This window comes from Myotis myotis, unplaced genomic scaffold (assembly GCF_014108235.1).
Source record: "Myotis myotis isolate mMyoMyo1 unplaced genomic scaffold, mMyoMyo1.p scaffold_m19_p_7, whole genome shotgun sequence".
NCBI lineage: Eukaryota > Metazoa > Chordata > Mammalia > Chiroptera > Vespertilionidae > Myotis > Myotis myotis.
Window position 1 is genome coordinate 39851401 of NW_023416379.1, and position 25243 is coordinate 39876643.

The 25243-nt window shown below is 41.5% G+C and overlaps 1 protein-coding gene across 6 annotated transcripts in view; it reads right to left on the bottom strand.

The window, feature by feature from the left end:
• Positions 1 to 25243, bottom strand: part of CRYBG1 (crystallin beta-gamma domain containing 1) — a 195978-nt gene that overhangs the window by 31889 nt on the left and 138846 nt on the right. For 5 of the 6 annotated variants that reach the window (XR_004968709.1, XM_036316252.1, XM_036316255.1 and 2 more), the window contains 11 exons: positions 23939 to 23986; positions 23733 to 23851; positions 21734 to 21899; positions 18742 to 18881; positions 11669 to 11795; positions 8494 to 8529; positions 7151 to 7308; positions 5811 to 5937; positions 5572 to 5717; positions 966 to 1092; positions 735 to 767 (listed from right to left, as the gene is read on the bottom strand). Coding sequence is in view for 5 of the 6 variants with exons in the window: in XM_036316252.1 (XP_036172145.1) it covers positions 735 to 767; positions 966 to 1092; positions 5572 to 5717; positions 5811 to 5937; positions 7151 to 7308; positions 8494 to 8529; positions 11669 to 11795; positions 18742 to 18881; positions 21734 to 21899; positions 23733 to 23851; positions 23939 to 23986 (1227 nt within the window). In the remaining variant the exon portion in view is untranslated. The remainder of the gene's footprint in view (positions 1 to 734; positions 768 to 965; positions 1093 to 5571; positions 5718 to 5810; positions 5938 to 7150; positions 7309 to 8493; positions 8530 to 11668; positions 11796 to 18741; positions 18882 to 21733; positions 21900 to 23732; positions 23852 to 23938; positions 23987 to 25243) is intronic. The other variant, XM_036316254.1, reaches the window with a different exon arrangement.

Here is a 25243-nt window from a genome sequence, read left to right on the forward strand (position 1 = left end):
GCACCCTGTCCTAACAAGCCGGGAGGCATTTTAAAGCTTTATTGTGGCAAAAAGTAATTGTTCATCAGTTCTAACATTAACAGGAAACTGTATTTTAGAAACACTATAGTTTTCCTCCCTCTCAATGGAAGATACTTGCTGACTTATTAGAATCTTGTGTATGCCAGTAAAAGAGGCTACGGTGGTGTTTGTGCCTCTGTAATTAAGGCTGTCTGAACACTTTTTATTAAAAAGCCCAAATAACAAGTGTAATGGCTCCAGTGAGAGACCATGTTCAAGAGACCATATAAAATGTTTGTCTAATGCAGACACAGCAAATATGAAAACTCATACTGTTTATCACAATAACTATATGTATTGTTTGAAATATTTTAGTATATTCATGTAAATTCTTATTCAATATAATGATATAAAAATTTAGGGGGGTTGGGGGAAGGGTGGAGAGGGTCAGGGGGGAAAAAAGAGGACATCTGTCATACTTTCAACAAAGATAAATTTTTTAAAAAGTAAATGAAATTTAACATTACATAATGAGACCATTTTATAAATATATAGATATGCGTCAATGCTATCAAGCATTGAAAATTTAAATCTAATTTAAAAATAGTTATACTTTCAGGCACAAAAATGGTTAAAACTAACAAAATGTCCCAAATGTCTGGGGTTTTACATGTATGTTCAGCTTTTCAATGGATGGCTCCTAATTATAAAGATAGGATATTTTTTTAAGTTACCTGATTTCGTCTCCTTGGCCCACTGAAAGAATCCTAAAGTGTTTTAAAGGGAAGAGAGAAGGAAATAAGTAGAGCAGACATCTTAAAATACATTTTTATTCCAAATTAGCAATTACTGTTAAAAAATATCGGCATTGCTTCTATAGTGTTAAGTATACATGAATCAGAAGCACACATTAAGGAAATGCAAATTTCAGTTAAGTGTTCTCATACAAAAATATAACTTCTTACCAGACATATGGGTTGAACAGAAGAGATCTTGCAATTTTTTCCTCCCCAGTCCTCAAAACTGGTGTAAAAGCCTTTATCCAGTATATACTGTTCTCCTGTGAAGTCAGGATTTTCATAGGCTACCCATCTAAAGAGACAAAAACACTGGTTAGTCAGTTCATAGTTTACATATATAACAAAACTGTCACACACCTCTGAGTAACTGTATCATACAGAAACTTTCATTAGTTTCACCAATCAGCAACCTTAATAATGTTCCTGATTCTCCATTAATCTTTTAAGAGCAGATAGATCTGTCTGGATTAGAAATCAAAGTGGCAAGTGAATGAGTATCTTTGTGTGACCCTTTTGGGTGTTTTCAAACTTATCCAAGCCTCTGCCTTGGGAAAGCGCCAGTGGGGATATATCTGTATTTCTAATTCTGTCCTAAGGAAACAATTTAGACTTTGAAGAAGTAGCTGTCAAAGTTCTGTTAGTAGGCAAATACTTCTTTTTGTTATCAACATTAAATTTTCTTTCCAGAAGTAGACTGGCTGGGGGGAAAATAGGTCTACAGTTGTCAGTACACGAAACATAGTTTATTCTTGTATTATTATTTATTAACTAGAGGCCTGTTGCATGAAAAGATTCGTGCAATAGGCTTTCCCTTCCCCTGGCTGCCGACACCGGTTTTCCTCCGGCACCCAGGACCCAGGCCTTCGCTCCAGCTGGAGCCGCCTTCAAGCCTTCACTGCTCTGGCCGGAGCTGCCTTGAAGCCTTCGCTGTCCCACCTGGCCGCCCCGGGTCGGGTCGCACACAGGATGCCCGCCGCCTGGGGTCGCAGATAGCAGGCCCGGATGGTGGTGGGGCAGGCGGGATTGCGCTGTCCTGCCCTGCCTGTAGTATGCAAATTAGCCGCCATCTTTTGTTGGCGGTTAATTTGCATATCGTGCCGATTAGCCAATGGGAGGTGTAGTGAAGGTACGGTCAATTACCATGTTTGTCTATTATTAGATAGGATTACTAGAGGCCCAATGCACGAAATTCGTGCAAGAGTAGGCCGTACTTCCCCCAGCTGCCGGCACCGGCTTCTCTTTGGCACCTGGGACCCGGGCTTCCCTCTGGCCACAGTCAGACACCCAGAACCCAGGCTTCCCTCGCAGCCCCGGCTTCGTGCAGAAGGACATCCAACCTAATTAGCATATTATGCTTTTATTATTATAGATTGATTGTATTATTTTTCATACAAACAACTATAAACCCACTGGTATTACAGGAAGCTATGTCTCTACACTACAAACCACAATAAGGGAAAAAGTTGACAGAAGAAATAAACACCAAAAAAACCAACTAAGTAACAAAAATTTTGTTTTAAACCGGATTTCCAACATGACACAACTATGTAATAAGCAAAATTGATCAAATGCTCAGAAATACTAAAGACAAATCCCTCTGAAATGTTTTCCTTTATCTTTTAAGTGATCTATACTCGGAGAGGGAAATCAACAAAACTAACTTCTTGGATGCTATTTCCTACCCAAAGATAAAGCCTTTTGAGAGGAAGAAAGTTTTTCAATTCTGTTACATTCAAATATCTTCCCCCAGTTAATTCATTGCCCTCCTGATCCTCTCGCAGCTTAAAGAATTAATACCTATATGCCTGTGTGCATACTAAGAACTTTCCAGAATGCTTTCACATCTAATTCATTTATTAAAAGTTAATTCACTTATTCACTCAACATTAGCCACTTATCATATGCCAGGAACTAGATTGGCACGAGGTGTGCAAAGCTAACAGATGAATAACAAGCATCTCATGGAATTATATGTCGGCGTTTGTTCTGAATGCAATTATTTGTTGGTGTTTGTTCTGAATGGGAAGTGACTTGTGCAAGGTGACACCATCACTTAGTGGCCAGGGATGATCGAACCCATGATTGAGTCTCCTGAGGCTCACCAGGTTCTCTTCGCTTCCTGACCCCAACTGCCACTTGTCCTATAAAGTTTCCTTTCAGGCCACACACTTCGTACTTAAAACAGATTCCGAATGTGCTATGTAAAGGGCCCGACTTCAACAAAAACTCACAGAGCAAGACTCTCAAAAAAGTTTTTTTTCTGACTTTGAGTTTCATACTAGGAAATAAAGAACCAAACTAAAATGCTGATTTACCAATAAGAATAAAGTCATTATGATAACTTTTTTTAAGTTATATATATATACATACATATATATACATATATATATTAATATATTTTATTGATTTTTTTACAGAGAGGAAGGGAGAGGGATAGAGAGTTAGAAACACTGATGGGAGAGAAACATCGATCAGCTGCCTCCTGCACACTCCCTACTGGGGATGTGCCCGCAACCAAGGTACATGCCCTTGACCGGAATCGAACCTGGGACCCTTCAGTCCGCAGGCCGACGCTCTATCCACTGAGCCAAACTGGTTAGGGCGATAACTTTCTTTAAAACCATTAAACGGGAATAGGTTCGTCTTCCTCCCTCAGATCTTGACACAGCTCCACCTTCCCACCCCACGAGCCCCAACTCAGTGCTAGCGCCTCTAAAGTCATCCCTGAGTTCACACTGGAAATTAATCCCTCTGATGTGGATTCTCAAAGCACTTAATCCCCATGTCTTTTGTAGCAATAATTATGTTTTATATAAATACTGTAACTTCTTTGAGGACATAATATAATGCTGTGCACATAATAGACTTCAATAAATATTTGTCAAACGACCAATGAAATATGAGGAAGCAGCTGGCCCTTCCCACAGCCACACAATTTGAAAGGAAGTGGTGTGGGTACGCATGCCTCCCTTCAATACTAAACCTCAACTGCTACACCCAGAACAAGAGCCAGGAAATGCTACTAGAAGTGACTAAAAATAGAAACACATAAAAGCAACATTTCATAAAGAAAAGTGATTTCAAATAAACAAGGGCTGGGTTAAAAAAAGACTGGCAGGGGTACGGAAATTCTTATCTACGCAAATGCCCCAGGGAAATTCTGCTCAGCCTGGCCAAGCTTCTGCTTCTAGGCTGCATGACTGAGCTCTGACTAATTGAACCAACACACCTGCTGAGTATCAAAATGTACAACTGCCACCTAGACCTGGCCACTATATTTTCCTTCTAAATACGTAACTTCAAAGGCAGCCTTTAAATATTGCCACAGCAGTATTTCAGATGACTTCTGCCATACCATTCCTCTTATCTATGGCAGATTCTAAAATGTTAGGGTTCCAGAACAGGACCCAGTAGAACGTATTTCCTGTTAAGAATGGCAGACCCAGAAACCTCTGGTGTCATTCTGCCAAGATAGAGCCACAAGCAACAGCCTACACAAGAATGTGGTGGACATGACTCACAGGGACAGCACACCACACTGCGACACATCCCAGATATCCAGGGATCTTGTGGAAGGCCCCATGAAATGCAATGGAGTTGAGGTTAGAATGATTCAAATGGCCTATGTTACTACTCATGACATAAAAAACCTGACATCAAGGACTTTCAGCAGAACCAATGTCAAATGATTTCATATAACCATGCAAGAATACTCTCACTCGTAACAAATTATAACTGACATCAGCCTGGTTCATAAGAATAATGGTAGAATTCCTTTTAACAGACACTCCCTACCCCCCCTATCCAGTATCTGTGCCCATTCTCTCTGATGTTCGGGAACTGTTCACACCAATCATATCTAAGTGGTTCCTAGGGGACTGGAACTACATCTCAGCTCCAACGATGAGCACGTAACACAGCCACAGCCATCTCCCTGGCTACAGTGACTGACTTAGGCAGGTTCACAGGACTCAAGCCCACAGAATCAAAGTCACACCTGGAACTTTTGTGGGAAAGAGAAGCTCTTTTCACTGGATAGTGAGACAGAAGAACAAAAGCTAGAGGGCGCTGCCCTGGGCCACTAGAGGGAAGGGCCTGCCTAAGGTGAAGCCAATATAGAGAAGATTCCAAAAGAGATAGAGAGAGACCACGTCGTCCTGATGAAGGTGTCTGAGCCCCTTGTCCAGCCATGACCGAAGCAAACCTTCAGCAGGGCATTTCAGGTATGTAGGCCAGTGAGTTCCATTCCCATCACTTACACCAACCCAGGCTGGCTTGCAGTCACTTGCATCCCAAAGTGTCTTGACTAATCACCTTTCAATAAAAGCTTAGTTTGGCATTATTAAAGCATTCAATTGCTAACTCCAGGGACATTGAAACAATTAGTTTTATGTCAAAATAATGGGGTAGGTGTGGGGCCACAGGAAATGGAATGGAACTCTGTCCCAACCTCAGGTCTCTCATGTTAAATCACTGTTATTATTTGATTCCCATCATAAGAAATTCATGAGATGTCTCCACGCAGAATAACAGGGGAAGAGGACCTGTGGATTTCTATCATAAACCCCAAAGCCTACTCCAATATTCTATTACACATGAAAAAATGAAATGAGAAAGGTTTTAAAAAGCAATTATGAAAAATATAGTGGCAGTAGGTATTAAAGGACTGATTTAATATTTAGTTTAATTCTCTGTGTCAGAGAAGGTATAAATTTAACACAAACCAAGGTGAAACCCATGTTTAAAATCCAGGTTGGGCTATTTCACTTACACTCCACTCAGTACATTAATAGACTGTGTCTTCACTCCATATCCGGTCTCCATTAAATTAGCAACAATTCCCAATACATCAATACTGGAACCTTTGGATCCAAAGTTTTTTTCACTGTACATTATCATGTGAGCATTTGAAAAATCCTATTGAGAAAAAAAATCAAAATTCAAAGGTTAGCCATTTGGTGTATTATCCTAAAACACCAAGTATTAGCCATTAACTTTTCTTTGACTTACACCTAATATAGGTCGTAAAGACTGAAGTTCTCCATCGTAACCTCCCCAATCTTTCCAGTCCTTGTATTCTCCTTCTTCAAGCAAGTACTGATGACCTGTAAATCCAGACTTTTCATAAGCAACCCAACTGCAACAACAACAAAAAAAAAAAAAATGAAGGAGTAGAAATTCTCAGGAGTGTTAAAATGTTTCCATTTATATATCAGTTTCATTGACAAATACAAATCATTATAAAGCTACAAATGGCCCTAGCCCAGCCGTGGGCAAACTACGGCCCGCGGGCCGAATCCGGCCCGTTTGAAATGAATAAAACTAAAAAAAAAAAAGACCGTACCCTTTTATGTAATGATGTTTACTTTGAATTTATATTAGTTCACACAAACACTCCATCCATGCTTTTGTTCCTGCCCTCCGGTCCAGTTTAAGAACCCACTGTGGCCCTCAAGTCAAAAAGTTTGCCCACCCCTGCCCTAGCCAGTTTGGCTCTGTGGATAGAGCATCAGCCCATGGACTGAAGGTCCTGGGTTGATTCTGGTCAAGGGCACGTATCTGGTTTGCAGGTTTGATCCCTGGCCCCAGTGGGGTGGGTGAAGGAGGCAACCAATCAATGTGTTTCTCTCATATGGATGTTTCTCTGTGTCCCTCCCTCTCCCTTCCACTGTCTAAAAACGGAAAAATATCCTTGCACAAGGATTAACAACAAAATAAATAAAGCCACAGATGGGCTCAGTCACTATGATTATGCGAATTCTTCTCTAAAATTTAAGCGACTAACAGAATGGCCCTAAGAAAACAATCTAAGAAACATACATCAATGTTCTGTAAAGGAGGAGATAGGGGTGTGCACATGTGTGTGTGCGTGCATGCGTGTGTGTGTGTGTGTGTGTGTGTGTTTAACAAGAACTGACTCAAAAGGACATCAGCAAATAAAACTGGATAAACTTTCTCCAAATAGCAATTAAAATATTATATGTTTTTGGCTATTTACCAGACCACATGCAGTGTACTTCCAAGGAAATATATACGATCTAGAAAGTACAAAATATGATCATAAAAAATGAAAAGCAAACCAACAGTTCCACAGTTTGGAGCATGACATTAATAAACGAGATTGCAGATCTGGCCAATCTGGATGGGCCAATCTACCAGCCTTGCGCAGCTCACTGACCCCAAACAGCCCCTCAAACTGCTGCTCTCAAGTCCAGGCCACAACTGGCTGAGAACACGTTTGAAACTCTCTACCACACCATCTGGAATGTTTTTTTGGGGACGGGGGCGTGCATGTTATCACTTGATTAAAGAAGAAAAAGGAATCCTCACGGTTGTGCCTCTCTACTTACATGCCCCTGAGAACTTTCATGGACCCCACCGACGTCAGCGGCAAACTGGCATCTCCATCGGTTTCCTCTGCTTCACCTCCTTCCGTGATAAAATTATACATTTCTGTTTCCAGTTCCATCCGTTTTCCCTCAAAGAAAGGCTTTTCATAAATAACTACCTGTAACAGAAATGAGAAATACCAGTAATTTGTAAGACGTTAACTATCTCAACAGCTAAATGCTAAATCAGTCATTTAACAACATTAAGTCCTGGAACACAAATTAAAATTTCTCATGATATTTTAAAAAATTGCCGAAACTGGTTTGGCTCAGTGGATAGAGCGTCAGCCTGCGGACTGAAGGGTCCCAGGTTCGATTCCGGTCGGGGGCATGTACCTGGGTTGCGGGCACGTCCCCAGTGGGGGATGTGCAGGAGGCAGCTGGTCGATGTTTCTCTCTCATCGATGTTTCTAACTCTCTATCTCTCTCCCTTCCTCTCTGTGGAAAATCAATAAAATATATTTTTAGAAAAAAAAATTAATTAAATAACAGTATCTTATAATTTTAAAAATCAGAATTTTTTTCCAGTCAGGGTATAGCTCAAAGCTAAGGTTCAAAAGACAGTTTATAAATAATTGGGTCTTGTTTCAATGTCTAGAACTGATATTTAGAATTTCGCTTAGGGCAAACTAAAGAACCAGAAGGTTCTAAGTTGTTTTGAAAATGAAACAAACTAGCTCTGGCCGGTGTGGCTCAGTTGGGTGGGTGTTGTCCTGTGCACCGAAAGGTTGCTGGTTTGATTCCTGGTCAGGGCACATGCCTGGCTCGTGGGCTGGAACCCCGACGGGAGGGGTGTGTGTATGTACAGGAGGCAATTGATCAATCTCTCTCTCTCTCTCTCTGTCTCTCTCTCTCTGTCTCTCTCTCTGTGTCTGTCTGTCTGTCTCTCTCTCTTCCTCTCTCCCTCTCTCTCTGAAAGTCGATAAATATTACAAAAACGAAACAAACTAGAGATCAAACTATGTCATAGATGTGGGAAGCAGAAAGAGCCTTTTGGAGGTGGGAGAACTTGTCTTGAAAGCTTTTTCCTAACTAACTGGCAAGCAGCCACAGGCCCTACAATTAGTAAATACAACTACAAAATATAAATGTGATACAACCATGAACCTGTGAGCCATGGAAGCACGTGCTGTTGGGGACAGCTAGAGCCATCAGCAGCATTTCCCAGCCTGAAGGGCGGCACACGGAAGCTGGGATAACTTCCTTTGGCTGCAATTATGCTTCATTTAGGCTGAACTGTAAAATCGCACACGTATTCTCTTCAGAGAGACAGAGTAGAAGAAAAATTTAAAATACAGTTTTACCTTTGGATCTACAGGGAATTCAACTTTACGACCACCCTGAAAAGAAAATAACACGGTGAGGGAAATGGTTTTTCAGCGATACATTATCTTTTTATATTACACATGTCAGTTTGCACCATCAAACCTCACAGCGAGGGAACATTCCAGTTTGGTTAAATTTATGTGGAGACAGTTCTAAAATTCCCAACAATGCAGATGAAGACATGAGGAAGCTGGTCTGGGGCAGAGGCTCACAGACTGGCCTGTAAGCTGCATCTACATGTCAGCTGTGTTTTTTGACCCAGTAACTTGTAGTTGTTTTCTTTTTAACTCAGTAAATTTCTTAAAAAAAAAAAAAAAAAAATGCAGCCTAGCCAGTGTGGTTCAGTGGTTGAGCATCATCGACCTATAAACCAGAAGGTTTGATTCCCTATCAGGGCACATGCCCAGGTTGCAGGCTCAATCCCCAGTGGAGGGTATGCAGGAGGCAACCAACCAGTGATTCTCTATCATCACCGATGTTTCTATCTCTCTCTCCCTTTCTCTCTCTGGAATCATTTTTTAAAAAATGCATATTTCTCACTTCGCTTAAGAAACAGTTCTAAGATCTGACATTTCTGGACCCAAATTCTCACAGGCAACAAACTTCACCTCCCGAACTTACTAACCCTACGCTGTGCTCATCCTCCAGCCGGGACCCAGGCTCTGGTCTGCCTCTCTCCACCTTCCCTCGGTCCAGTCCCAGCCAGCCTCACTCCTATTTGCTGCCCTGCTCCCAGAGGCATTTGATTTTGCAACCCATGGCTTACAAAACTGTTGAAGTTCATACAAGCTCACAATATGATCTGGAGGACTCTTGAAATAATTAAACTGTCAGGTAAAATTTAAAACACACCAAAGGATGGGCCTATGGGGGTTGGTATACTTTTATAATTAAAAACTTCTTAAATTCTCTAAAATTCACTAAAACAAACCATAGAAAAGGGATGATACAGGAATATTAAACAGGGTCAAGTTAACATCAGCAGTGGGAAAGTCAGAAGGATATTTTTCACCAATACATATTTAAAAGCTTTAAATAAATAAATAAAAAGCACAGCCTATGATGCTCAAATGACCTGTACCAAATGACCTGTAATTATAAAGGAGTGTGCTTGATTTGTCAACAGACTACAGCTTTTACAACCAAGTGCCCTTTTCTAAAGTAATCCAATTTGAATGCCATCAATTTCACAGTTTTGTAAATTACCACTAACAACTGCCTTTTAAATTAGGGGCAATTCTCTGATACATTCACACAACTAACAGAAGTTTGTTCTTTGAGAGTGGATTTAGTTTTAGAAAAAAAGCCCCAAATCATTTACAATAAAACCAGCAAACACACAGGTACATAAGCACAAGCTCTGGCAGGTGGGGTGAGACTAAGATAAAAAGTTGTCTTCCTGAAGTTCTCATTTATTTCAAACTGACTCGGAAGACAACCGCAGAGGGGAATTAAAAAACCACGTCTGTAAGGAGAGCCTCCCTGGGAGTGCCCACCACACCGTGCACACACTGCTCAGCACGGGACAGGACAGCTGCAGCCTGGATCCTGCCAAGGCTTAGAGGCCAGCACAGGAACCAGACAACAGGGCACAACACGGGGGGGGGGGGGGGGGGGGGGGGGGGAGCAGAGCAAGCACAGGCTCCTCTACAGCTAATACTTGGGGAGACAACATTCATTTAGACATCCAGCTCCAGTGCCCCCAAAGCTGCCGCCCAGCCCAGCCTCCTGTCACTCTACCACGCCCAGCCCCGGCCCAGCTCCTGCGGGCCTTCTCTGACATCGCCATCTAAAACCAGCCATCTAAGACCCAGCTCGATTTCTCCTCCCAAGTATCCCCTTGCCGGTCACATCATCAACAAGTTGGAGTTTATCTGTCCTTCCTCCTCTTTTTCCAGAAAGGTTCAATTGTGTCCATTTTCTTTACTTCCTAAGCCTGCCCTGTGCAGAAGCCCGTGCACACACCTGGGGCTCTGCAGGGCTGAGGATGCCTGAGGGCAGAGGACCAGGGCGGGGCCACATTTTTTCACCTAAAGCATCTAGCAAGTTATCCTGCTGCAGGCAGTTAGACAGACATGAGCAGAGCCAGGACCATGGGCCAGGCACAGAAGGTCACCAGGGTGGAAAGCCCGGGGTGCCTAGCAAAGGACAATCAATGGTAGGGTGGGACCTCACCCCCAGGGTGACCTTTCCTCCCCTAGCATATCATTAGTCATGAGGTTTGAACCCCGTGACCTCCTCCCTGGAGACAGCGTCTATGTCTCAGTTGTATTTCAGCTCCAGGCCCAGGTAAACAACAAAACCAGCCACAGCTGACGTCAGGACCAGCTGCACTGAAAAAAGACGCCCTGCTCTGGTGCAGGCCAATCAATCAGTGGAGACCACAACCCTGAATGGATGCTCCTGGGAGGCTACTGAACATTCCATTAAGGTCGTTCCCTAGGACAGCGGTTCTCAACCTGTGGGTCGCGACCCCTTTGGCAGTCGAACGACCCTTTCACAGGGGTCACCCAAGACCATCCTGCATATCAGATATTTACATTACGATTCATAACAGTAGCAATATTACAGTTATGAAGTAGCAACGGAAATAATTTTATGGTTGGGTCACAACATGAGGAACTGTATTTAAAGGGCCAGAAGGTTGAGAACCACTGCCCTAGGGCCTTCCCTAAAGTCTTCACCCTCAAAACCCTTGGGGTGCAGGACCTAGTGCACGCTTCTTCAGGAGCACACCTGTGCCTTTCCCTTCCCTTTCCACTTTCCTCTCCCTCCCACCCTTCCCAGGCACAGCACCATTAGCTTCCTCACTCCCAAGCTCCAGAGCCCTTCCGTCACCTCCATAACTTGTTTCCTAAGCCCAATTCTTCTGGGAATTACTTCTTCTACCCCTGCGATTTACCAAGTAAATGTCCTCTTACAATTTGGGAACCAGCGCCTCACCCTCCTCAAGTACCGAGGCTGCTGAACCCAATTTTGATCTGACCCACCGGTCAGACAACTGGTGCCATTCCCGCCGCCTACAACAATCCTTTCTGTTATTTCTATTTTGTTAGTCTGCGTTACTGCTTCCAAGTCACATCCTGTGAATCAATGGTGTCAGGCTGGCAAAGAACCACCCACTCCAAGCACACTGTTACATTTCGCGTTTACCATTTTCAGAGGCCGCATGGATCCAATGTAGGCCACTTCTGTGTTCCAGAAGGACAAGTCAGGGTATTCCCCGGGCTCCAGGATAAACGGGACACCCAGAAATCCCGGTTCTTCATAAATCAGCCATCTAAGTAGCACCGAGGAAAGACAGAAACAGACAATGCGTCACCTATTTCAGTACACAGAGCCCCCTGACGAGCAAAGACAAGGACCAAAGTGGATGTGGGTGCATCTGCATGACGTACGGTGGTTCTCAGAGCAACGTTAGACTCGAGGAATAAACTTCTACGCGCCTCTTCTTAAGAATCTTTGCTTGTCTCCTTGGCTGGTTTTGTCCATTTAATTTATATTATGAACGGATTTAAAGTGTAACCATCTCTATTACTTCCAAGTGTTAAAAGAACATGTGATCCCTAAGCAGCGTGGTCAGACCATGTTGCTCAAGGGTCAGCTGCAGTTCTCTTGTTGCTTGGCCTGTATTTACAGAGGGAGACCCTGACGAGGAAACCTCAAGCTGTGTTTGAAAAGGCAACATCTCATTTGTAACCAAATAACAGGATGTTCCACTTACTGGTCAGTCACAGTGTCAAAGACTAATAACAGCTAACATCCACCTACAGCTCATAAGGAATGCCACCCAGAACTTCATCTAACCCTCAACAATGCTATGAGGAAGGAGCCCTACTGTCCCCATCTTACAGACGAGGTGAAGTACACTGCCCGGGGCCACACAGCTGCAAATACCAAGCGCAGGGCTGATCCCCACTGATCCAGACCCAGGCTCCTAATCATTTTCTTATGGCAGTTTTTTCATTCCAGGGCGTGGGTGTAACTGACTCTCCACAATGACTCAGGATCCCCACTAGGAGCATGACAATGCACAGTGCTGGCCTGGGGGTGGGGGGTAGGGAGGGTGCAGGGGGAGCTTTCTGAGTTCTTGGTTTTTTATGGCTTTTCAAAACCACACCCTTTCATTAGGCTTGTCAGCTGTCACTTCTCCTTCATCAGGGAACCAGCCGCCTCACCCTCCCCTAATGGGCTAGAAACCGGGAAACCAGAAACTCATGCCTGGTAGGACTGCCCCTAAAGACGGTACAAAGCCTTACCAACTTCCTGGAGGGTTCTGGGAAGGTGAGGCAGCTGGAGAAGTGAGTTCTATGTAAGACAGGTGTTATATGCTCTCTTCATAAACAAATATGGAATTCTTAGTGATCACTTCTCTCCAGCTCTTTGTCAGCCTTGCCAGCGTCCCAGCGGGGACACTCCACCATGTTCCCAGAAAACCACACCAAAACGGGGGTGGCTGCCCGTGAAGCCTCTTACCAGCACACGTATCTGAGTCTCCCTTTGCTTTTCTCGTGTTCCCAATTTTGGCCCAAGGGCACTTTTTGGTGACAGTTATTGTTTAAAATTCCCCTGGATAAATCAGTAACTTTTTTAGACTCACTAATTATACAAGGATTTACAATCAAAATCCTACTGAAGACTAGCCAACACACACACACACACACACACACACACACACACACACACACACACACACACACGGAGAGGCTGTGTGTGGTGTGTACGTGGAGATTAAAACGAATCTAGTGTTAGAAGCCAGGATAATAGTTACAGCGAGAGCAAAGGGCAATGAGCCGCAGGCGTGTGGGGGAGCTTCTGAGACACTGGTTATATTCTATTTCCTGATCTGGTTATACTTTGAAAATTCACTCAGCGTATACACTGATGATTTGTCATGCACCTTTTGGTACAAATGTTATATATACATCAATTAAAAAATTTAAGGAAAAAAAGAGGTTTATCTTTTAAACACCACTGCCATGCCCCTACACCACAAGAAAATAGAAGCTAAAAGACTGAGGTCCTTTAACCCTCCTTAACATTTGACGCATGACAGTGAAGGGTGCATTACATGTTTTCAGAACTCAGTGCTCTCGCGGGCACACACACATTTCATGCCCTAAGTAAATAATGGCAGTTCACCATAAATTGTGCTGTTAGGCTAATCAGCCAAGGGCCTCCGAGTCTGACTCCTCACAATGAATGGCTCAAACAAGTAACTCTGAGACTTTGAAATGATGCTGACTCAGTTCATTAAGTCTTTCCTTTCATAGTCTGAGTTCTGAGGGGATTTATTCATCTGATACCAACCATTTCACTTTCCTGGAAACATGTGACTTAGTCACCTGACATTTATAGAAGCAAGTCATCTGGGGTGAAGGGGGATTTGCTAAAACTCTGAACACAAACTGACACCCCGGAAAGGCTGCTGCTCTGAGCGACTTCCCGGTGAGTGAGTCCGAGGGCCTGGGGAGCTCAGGCAGACATTTCTGGATGCTGATGGACTTTGGAATCTGAAATCTCATTTACAGAGTGTGATTCATTTTTCCTTAGTTCTATTCTAACAAGATAGTGATTCATTTTTCGTAAATTCTATGCCAACAAGTTACATTATTCACCAGGCCGTCAGGAGAGGGGGAAACTGTCTTCAGGCAGTTATTTCAGTTTTTTTTATTGTCCCATGTACTTAGGTAATGAGCTTTTGCCTGAATTAGGAGTAAACAGCACAACTCTAAAGTATGGGCTTCTTTAAAAAACAACAACAAACTAACAAATATACATACACAAATACTGTTGAAGTAATAACAATGCCCGTCTATTCCATTATTTTTAAATAACCTTGTGGAATTACTCTTTTTGGAAATACCCTTCACGTCACATAAAAAAACAACAACTGTCTTATCTTGTTGCACTTAAATCAGAAACAGTATTTCCAGCTGGATCCCAAGTCTTATTCTCCACACATGGCTACACACGAGTGTTGGCTATGTACAGAAACCAACTGGATATTCAAAAGATTACATGTGAATGTGCCAACTTTCAAGTTATTCAAGAGTTTGAGCTATGATTGTCAAAGGGGAGAATGTGCCTTTACAATGGAGAGGTGAGGGAGGCACTATTTTTACCAAGCAATTCAGCTTGGTGTGGTTAACGGCAAGCTAGTTAGCACGCGCCACCTTTGTGCACAACACAAGTATGTGGCGATATTTTTCCTAAGCCGTTCAACCTGCATGTGATCATACCTCTAGACCTAACCCCTGATATACAGAAAATTCAGGAAACAGAAGAACAAGTTAATTGGTATCACGAGGAAATAGAGATGAATCTAGAGGTGACACGCGAACTCATTTGTTTGGTTGATTTTTCTTTGTTAAATGGCATTTAAATATGTAAAATAAATGTCAAAAATATAAGTCTTTGTTTTACTACGGTTGCAAATATCAAAAAATTTCTATATGTGACACGGCACCAGAGTTAAGTTAGGGTTTTTCAAAATGCTGACACGCCGAGCTCAAACGGTTCGCCATCACTGATCTAGAGTGTGGTATAGTCTCTAAGAGAGCTGACCTAAATGCTTCAAAAGTCAGTGGCATGGAAGTCCTGGCCGGCGTTGCTAAGTGGTTAGAGCACCAGCCCTCACAACAAAGGGTCATGGGTTTGATTCCCGGTCAAGGACACATACCTGGGTTGTAGGCTCAATCCCCGGCCTGGCAGGTCATGAAGCATGTAGGAGGCAACCAATCAATGTGCCTCTCTCTCCCCCTCCCCACCTTCCTCCCTTCCACTCTCTCTAAATATCAATGGAAAAAATATCCTCGGGTGAGGATTAACAAAACAAAACAAAACAAAAGCAGTGCCATGGGAAACAAAGATGGGGGTACTTAAGAGATTAAAAGGGACTTAAAAGAGACTGACAACCAAGTATATTTACATGAACTTTGATTGGATCTTGATTATTTTTAAAAAATCCATAAAAGACATTTCTGAGACAATTGGGAAAATTTGGTTATGGGATTAGACATTATCATGGATGTATTGCTAATTTTTTTAGATGTGATCCTGATAGTTAGGCAGGAGAATGTCCTTGTAAAGAGATGCAGGGTGAAGTACAGTGAATATTATATAGTCATAAGAAAAAACTAAAACACAGATACACTCACTGACATGGGTAATCTTAGAAACAATGTAGAGAGAAAGGAACAAGCCACAGGGAACTTTGATAATAATTTTATGAAGCGGAAAAGCAAGCACAACTAAAATATTGTAGGTACAGAGACTATAGGGCCACCCTATAAAAGAAGGGGATAAGAAAAAAATTCCAGAGAGCTTATGTGTGTGGAGAGGGGCCAGGAGGATGGGGCAGGGTGGGCTGTGCAGGGTGCTGCACAGTTTCAGTAACGGTGAGGGAGGGCCTACGCTGGGTGGTGGGCACACAAAGGTTTGTTTTACTACTAGACTTCATAATTCACATACATACATACATACATGCTTCTGTATTATCAATTATTTCATAATAAAACTGACCAAAAATATTTGGCTATTAAAAATGTCCCTTGATTTCAGAACCCCTGCATTCTCGTAACGCTGAGTAAATGACTGCGCCTGTCTTCCTTAGCTAAATGATGGTGTTAGAGCAGATGGTCTTTATGCTTCCTCTGAAGTCTACCCTCACCTCTGGGATGATGGCTACTGGCATTACTGAGCTATTAAAATGAAGGTTTAAAAACAGATTACACGCCAGCAGAATATGAAAGGAAAAATGTATCTAAAGATCACTCATTTTCCCAAATAAAAATATGACAAGTAATACCCTTGTTTTGTGTATGTGTATCCAGAATAAACAGGCCTGGAATAAATCTCCTACAGACATTTTTAAAAGTTCCTTACACAGCAAAGATCTTTCTTATACCAGTTCAGGGGACTGGAGCACCAACAGAAGCAAAATGAGCTCAGCTACCTATTACCAGCGAATTCTCCGAGCCCCTCAGGAATGGCCTTGCAGATCTGTAAAAGCGCTAATGACCTGGCCCCACTGCTGACCTATCAAGTTCAATGTGCCCAAAATTTGAACTGACATCCAAGACAGCTTTCTGTTCTCCTGGAGGCAACAGAAATGAACAGCCAGAGAAAAGCTGTCCGTGCCACGCAAGCCCATCAGACCCTGAAAGCTGTGACAGGCTCTAACTACCACCCACGAGACAAGTCAACTTATTCTAAAGTGCAGCTCATTAGGCTTCCCCATAGCCCAAGCCTGAGTCATGAGATTAAAATATGTTGGCAGATGCCTATTTCATTCCTCTCTAAGGAAAGTGATATTCTCGACATTCTTACTTTAGGTCTCACTGATGTGAAAAAATTAAAGGCACCAGGAAATGAAGACTTTTTATCTTTTTTTTTTTTTTTTCCTTTTGTTTAGATCCCTCCTTCTCTTCCCAATCACTAAATATAGAAGTGGCCAAGGCTCAGATGGCTTTTCTGTTCTTTACACTCCGGCCCTCTGAGGTCTCCTCAGCGCATGGTGTGCATGCCTTCACTCCTGAGGACTCTAAACTTACATCTCCAGCCTCCCTCCAGGACTCCAGTCCCAGAAACCCGGCCTCCTGCCTGGCCTCCACCCTCAAAGAACAGCTGGCACGTCCAACCTCACATCTCCAACACTGAACTCCGGAGCTGCCCCTCCTAGCCTCTCCTCCAAGTCTTCAATCTTTATTGATATTTGACTGCTGGGCTATTATTGATGTATAGAACAAACAATAACACTTGGGTTAGTTCAGGGGAGGCTCTTTCAAACTTTAACAAAAGGAACAAATTTAATGAACTAAAAAGGTGACCCCCTTGAATAAATGATGTGACTTATGCTCCTGTTTCAAGATTATGACAAATGCTGGGGTCCCAAACCCTGGATATTTCTCAGCCCTTCACACCTCACAGACAATCTGTCAGCAGATGTTGTCAGTTCCACCTTCAAAATGTATCCAGAATCTGTTCATTTCTCACCAGCACTGCTGCACCATCCAAGCCACCAAAAGTTCTTGCCCATATAACTGCAACTGCCTCCTAACTTGTTTCTTTGCTTCCGCCCTCGCCTCATTACAGTTTATTTTCTATACAGCAGTTAGTGACCTTTCTAAAACTCCATCAGTGATTACCCACATCCCTTCAAGTCATCTAAAATCCATCCCAACGCCTATGAAGTGACGCCTCTCCCCCTGGGCGTCCTGCCTCATAGTCCGCCACCTGTGCCTCCTGGCTGTTCCCTGAGCATGCCCAGCAGGGCTTTGCAAAGGCTGTGCTTCCTGCCCAGGCCACTCCCCCTGCCCCTCCTCCCTCAGAGAGCCCCAGGGCTGACTCCCTGGCTTCCTCCAGGTGTCTGCTTGGCTAGTTAGACCTTTCCTGACCACTTCAGCAGCATCACCACTGTCCCTCTCTGTAACTTACGTTCCTGTAGTATTTACCATCTGACACATTACACATGCATTGTCTTACGCAGACCCCATCAATAAAAATTTTTGCACATTCTCTGAATACATGAGTATAGAAATTACATATTACCACTGAACATATCATGAATTTATTAGAAACCATACACAAAAATGAAATCTTAGACGGAGATTTTAAATAAAATATAAAGAAACTTTAGTATTTGGGGCTGGGCTTTTTTCTGCATCTCAGTGGCTGTGTTCACGTGCCCTAGGCTGTGCACTCCACTTGACAGACCCCGTCCTTCAGTCCTGCAGCCTGCACTTTCTATCCTTGCTTCTCCCCCATTTGAGATATTTTCATTTCCTTCAACATACTCTTGCAGTTTCCTGTGATTTGTGAAATCAACATCCTAGGGGCTTTGGACAGCATTGTGTGAAGCGTGACAGGAAGTGCCACGTGCGTTGGCCTCTGTCCCGGCTGAAACATCAGGGGCACAGGCTTTGAACGACCAGGAAGGTAAAATCTCCTACTCAGCTGTGAATGAATCAGGTTCCTCTGTGATAAGGAAATCCCCACATTGAAAATGCATTTCCCCCCTTGCTTTTCCCCTAAGAAATCATTGTAAGAGCTGTACAACAACATCAGAATTTTATGTGCCTTACTAAACAACAACAACCCTTTTAGTCAGTAATTAATCACTTAGCAACACAACAAATTAGAGACAGAATATTTTAAGTCTTCTTTCCAGTACGACACTCACCAAAAAGGCTTCACTGAAATTGTACTTAAAGTAAAGCACTTACGTGCCCCAGTGCACTTTCATGGAACAGGTTTTCTGCATTACACCAAACCCCTGCATCTCTCCAGTGTCATCAAAGTAGGAACTGGCGACTCCTAGCCCTTCTCGTTCAGTAAATAAGTCAATGTGACTAACTCTGTAATCCTGAAAAATAAAAAATACATGTACATACATAATAATTACACCATGAATGTAACTGTACCGTAAGCCCGTTTTCCCCAAAGAATTAAAATAAGCTTTAAATATACACATACCTTTCACAGAGCACCTGCCATTTTATCCCTTTCCTGTTTTCACCCATGACTTAATAATAGGTGGTCTTTTGGGGCGGACACATTGCTTTTATCATATATCCGAGTTTTAAATTCAAGCAAAGATCATCAGAAATATATTTAACTAGAGTTTTGGACATATTTATTTCTCTCATCCTCACTGGAAAGCTGCTGGCTTTCCTTGGTGACAGCAGTTTTAGTTTAGTTTAGTTTGTTTTTGTTTTGTTAATCCTCACCAGAGGATATGTTTGCCATTTATTTTAAAAAAGAGTGGAAGGGAGGGAGAGAAACAGAGAGGAAGAAACATCGATATGAGAGAGGCACATCGATCAGTTGCCTTCCACATGCCCCCGTCAAGGCCAGGGATTGAGTGTGCAACCGAGGTATGTGCCCTTGACCGGAATTGAACCCGCCACCCTTCAGTCCGAAGGCCAAAGTTCTAGCCACTGACCCAAACCAGCTAGGGCAGGAGTTTTAGTTTCCTTGCTCTGATGTGACCACCCAACTCCAGAGAATCAGGTCTATAGAGTGGTTGTGCCAGGAGTCTTCCTCCACTGTTGTTCTGTGCCCTCCCATCCCCCATTGGAAACGCTCCTTGACTGACCAAACTCCTATGACGCCGGTCTCGTCTGAGTACTGCAAAGGCACAGTTATGGTGATTCATAAATCTCTGCACTTTGATCACTGTTCCATGCCCTGCATGTCCACAGCCCATCAAACACTCTTCAAAAGGCCTCTCCTGGCTGAGTGCCTAAGTGCTAACCAAATCTCTCTTAATATTTGATTGCTTAGCGAGGTGAACCGATGTACAGAAGAAACAATAACACTTGGGTTAGTTCAGGGGAGGCTCTTTCAAACATTAACAGAAGAAACAAATTTAATGACTAAAAAGGTGATTCCCTTGAATATTTGCTGTGACTTATGTTTGTGTTTCAAAAAACCATAAACAAACTGTAATAATAATAATAATAATTCATGATATATCAGGAGCCATAAAAGTTTTCCCACCCTTTAACATGACACCCTTCGTAAAAATTTACCCCAGGGAAATAAAGCAGAAATGTATAAACTACTATGTGCACAAAAATGTTCATGCAGCGTTATTTAAAATAGTAAAAAACTAGAAACAACCTGAAGCTCCACAGAGCGTAGAAAGAAAAAATAAATGATGGTACATCACTTCCATGGAAACCCCAAAGGATGTGGACATGAAAAGCATTAACTTCATCAAGTCTGCTGTTATCAGGCAATGTCCCTTCCCCCACCTTCTTGAATGCACCTGAATCTCCACCCCACCAGATTCTGATACCTCCCTCAGCTGCAAATCAGTGAGAGATGTTACCAATGGGAGTGTGATCTTCAGAAAAATTGTATGGAAAGAGAAAACGGACTGGGCACTAAAGTGTTAAGTGAAAAAAAGGAAAAGAGCATTGTGCCCATATTAGAATAGCAACCACATTAGAATATCAGCTGAGAAAAATTCATGCTGGTGGGATTTGGATGATTATTTTAAAATACTACTGTATTACCAATATTCTTTCAGCAATAAATAAAAACTGCAAATAAATTATTCCACTATGTCATTTTTAAATGGGGCTCCTCATGTCTTTCTTAAGCTTTATCACATTATGCACTTATATAAAAAGTCTTACTCATTCTTAGTCGTTCTCATTTTAGAACATTCATTTTCTCCCTATTGCACCCCAACACCCATCTCTATTACAAACACAGTTTTAATTTTCCATTTGGAAAGTACCATTAATTACCTTTTTAAAAGGTAAAAAGGGTAAAGAATCATCAAATCTCAACAGCCACAAGAAAGATGCTGCAACAAAAAGGAACCAAGGAAATTTTACCCAATCCATAATGTAGCCTCAAAGACTTATTTTTTTAAAACCCCAGAGCCGAACTATCAACTGAGTTATTTATTTTTCCCAAATAGAACTTTTCTAAACCACTCAAAGTAATCAGAACTCACACAGTAACCAAAAAAAAAAAAAAAAAAAAAAAAACACACACAAAAACCCCCACAAAACTAAATAAAAGAAAAATCTGTTCATTTATAACTTATCAAAACTAGGTTATTATATAAAATACACTTGGAAAAGGGATGGGGAGGCCAGGCGTAAAAAATTAACCTTCAAGGTTTATTGTGGAAAAGGTGACTAACCAATGTTTCTTTTTTAATTCATTTTTTAAAATCATTATTTTGACATTATTTTATTTCTTCTTTCCATTTTACAAAATTTCTTGGGGTGAAACTGGTTAACAAAATTATACAGGTTTCAGGTGCACAATTCTACAACACATCATCTGTACTCTGTACTGTACCACCCTAAGTCTCCGTCCATCACCATTTATCCACCCTTTACCCTCCTTCACCCCTCCCCAGTCCCCCCTCCCCAACAGCTGTCAGTCTGCTCTCTATCTATGACTCTGTCTCTATTATGCTTGTTAGCTCATTTTGTTCATTAGATTCTACATATGAGAGAAATCATATGATACTTGCCTTTCACTTTATGCTAAGTGAAATAACCCAGTCTTTTCTAATTCATTTAAAGTATACAAATACTTATAAAAAATATATCCATAAACACCAATCAAATATTTTTCCCAACCACTTATTCCATAAAATGAACTTTTCTCTCAAAGTAAGACTCATCCCTGGCATTCAATAAGTATTTGCTGAATGAACAAATGGATTCTGGTTTTCCCATAACCTACCTGGACCACATGTCTGATTGAACCAATCACCACAGGTTTAGCAGACTCTTCCTCCTCTTTTCTTTCCAAAATATCATCTATACCCCAGAGACCAGCAAGTTCCAATTCTCCTTCTTCTAAGGGGATGGAGTGCCCTTCAAAATTTGGTTTCTCGTACAAAATCCAACTATGAATAAAACACAGCAAAACTATTAGCCAGGCCTGGTGAGAGAGGTTTAGGTCACTCAAATATTCTGGGTAAAAGCCACCATATATAAAACACATTATGGCCAGTTCTCTATCAGTGATTGCAATTGGCCCGTTCCTGTGTGGAATGGACCCTCAGGCTGCTGACTGTGAGGACAGCCCCACAGTGTATGAGCTGCTGTGAGGGTGCTGACCACACGAAGCGGAATTCGCCTCAGCAGGGTTTAGTGCCTGCCGAGACCTCCCTTCCCATATGCTGCTTGTGAGGTTTATCGGATCCTGCGCTGATGTCTGAAGCTGGCCACTGGGTGGGTCTCTGGTGCAGGCCAATGTCGGGCCCTGTCTGTGCCTGGCTCTCGGCAGCCTGTGCAGAGCCGTCTCCGGTGGCTTCTGCTGTAAATCCCTGGTTAAAGACTCCTCTTCAGCCAGCCTTCAGTTGTTATTCAGGATGATTCTCCTTTAATTTAGTTGCAGTTCCAGTGTGGTCATGGGAGGAGGTGAGTGTAGCTTCCACCTACTCTGCCACCACCTTGAAATCACTTCTCACTGTGAAAATGTATTAACCCTCCCTAACCCAAAAATTCACTAAAATTTAGCTTCTGATAATTCCAGAATTATATCAGGACCTTAGAGAACATTCCACTATCAATATTAATGTCCTAGAGATACTAATGTTCTATAGAATTGCCAGTTAGTGGAGACTTAAAAAATGGATATAATTATACAAAGAACTACACATGTTAAAAAAAGCATTTAAAAAATATCCTTCACAACAATATCCAAACACTGAAGAAATACTTCACTTCAATACAGGTGTGGTTTACAATTGTTCGTATGAAAAAATAATAAAGTAATAATACAAACATAAATTGTATTTTACTCACAACTGTAAACCTACTTTTGCCCACCTGTAGTATGCTTTCAAGAAGAGGGAAGCCAACAAAAATTGCAAAAAAAAGACCTCTTTTATTAAAAACAAAATTGTTATACAAAAATGTTAATGTTATTTTCAGTCTTCAAATTTAAAAACAAAAGCTTATTATATTTTCTAATGAATATGTTGAATATATAGAAAAATATAGTAAAATATCTAAAACTTTATAGGAAAGATGCTGCATATTTAATCAAATGGAGACCAAAAGAAAAGCTTACTAATTTTTTAAACCACAAATGTCAAGAGCCCTATCTCTTTATTTCAAACAAGTTTACAGTTAGGTACCAAAGATAAGTATTCATGCCTCATAAGTAATTTTTTTAAATGCATTTCTTAATTCAACTTCCTTTGTATGCTCTAGAAGCAATTAAACTGGTAAAAGAATTTTTTCACCAGCTTCTTTACCACCTGTTATCAAAAAGTTGGAAAATAACTTCTAACTTCATCCTTCACTGAACTATTATATAAAATGTTAGCAAAATGTCTTTCCTTATGGAATTTAAAAAACTCTACCAACATAACTAGTATAATTCTTATCAACCTCACTGAAAGTTCATAAGCCAAATAAATGTATATCATGGACTACAATGTCCCTTAGTCCAAACCAATGTTATGTACATGGGGATACATGGGAAAGAAACTTAAATGCTACACTTTCCTGATTTTTCTACCAAAAATATGTTTCATTCCTGTAATCCGAAACATGATTAAAAACCATATTTCTTTGTTATGAATTCCGTTTAATATTCACTGGGACTAGTACTGTCTGCCCTTTACATTGCTAACGGCATAATTTTAAGTAAGGACTGAGGGCCGAAAAGGTAATGAAAAATGTAAAATGTAAGCCCTATAGCCAGGAAGTCAAAGAGCCAGTCTTACCAGCCTCTAACAACTTTCACAAGCACCACCGGCGAGAGGCGCCACGAGCTACAGTCCTCGGTGTCACTGAAGACTTCAATGCACGCCTCAGAGACCTCCGGCTCACTGTAGATCACCACCTACGAGAGAGTGGGAGTGGGTGCACTTCTTACTGTGCGTTGTCAGACAAAAATAAAAGCTAGACTAGAAACAGAAAATAATCTTACCTTTCCAGGTCGGGGATTGATTTTATTTTGGACACTTCCTCTAAGCGTCTGTAATCAGATGAACAAAAACACAACAAATTATTAAACTTTGCGTACCAGTCCTCATTTCTCCTCCATGATCCTTTGAGTATGATCATATTCACCTCACAATCTGCCAATTTTGAAACAAGTCGCCCTTGATCTAAGTTATAGTAAAAGTCTCTTTGAGTCTATACTATTAAGAGCTTCCCATGCCCAAGTGAAGTCGCCGTTTCGATTTCTCTTCACTTACTAGTAAATGCCTAGGCTATTTTCACCAATCTAGAAAATTTAGGCCTCAAGAGTCAGACCTATGTTTTATATGAATTTACAGAATAAGAACTCAGCAGATTACAATTCAAAATATCTTGGTATAATCTCAGATAAAGAAAGAGAAAGTATAATGTATTAATCATTTATCTAGAATGAGCTGAATCAATTTTATGTGTTCATATACACCTAATCTGAATCTATACAGTTTTTCATAGTAATATCTACCATCATATAACAACTACTAGTCTAAATAAAAACATGTTGATGAAGCCGTCTGTTGTGGTGCAGTCAATTGGAGTGTCGTCCTGTACACCAAAAGGTGGCGGGTGCCATTCCCAGGCAGGGTACATACCCAGGTTGCAGGTTTGGTCCCAGGTAGGGGCGTGTATGGGAGGCAACTAATCAATGTTTCTCATATCGATGTTTCTCTCTCTCTCTCTCTCTCTCTCTCTCTTTCTCTCTCCCTCCCCCCTTCTCTCTCTGAAATCAATAAAAACACACACACACACAACAACGTGCTTATGGATTATTTCACAATGGACCTTGTACATGGTATTTTATTACTCCCTTTTTGATAGATAAAATACGAAGACCAGTAAAACCAGAAATGCATAACACAATAAAAATAATAATTATACATGTAAAAAAAAGATAAAACATGGACTACTTTCAATGCTGACCAGGATACCTACTCTAAGGACTGCCTTTGATCTGATCACTCTTGCATCATCCCGGACTAGAACATGCCCAAGAGACCAGAGGAAGGTCTCAGGAAAGCATTATTAGAAGTCAAAATGGCATTGACTTATTTATATATACACATTAGAAATAGATAAGCTGAAGAAAAAGCCTAAAAATTAAAACAAAATTTAGGTAACACATAGAAGATAGAATAGTTATATATAATCAATAAAGCCCCAAAGCTAAAGAAAAACAAAGGGGGGTATACAGCACTTTGTTTCTCCTTTTTACCCCATTTTGGCTGTTTTTCAAGAGATTCCTCAGGGAAACTGT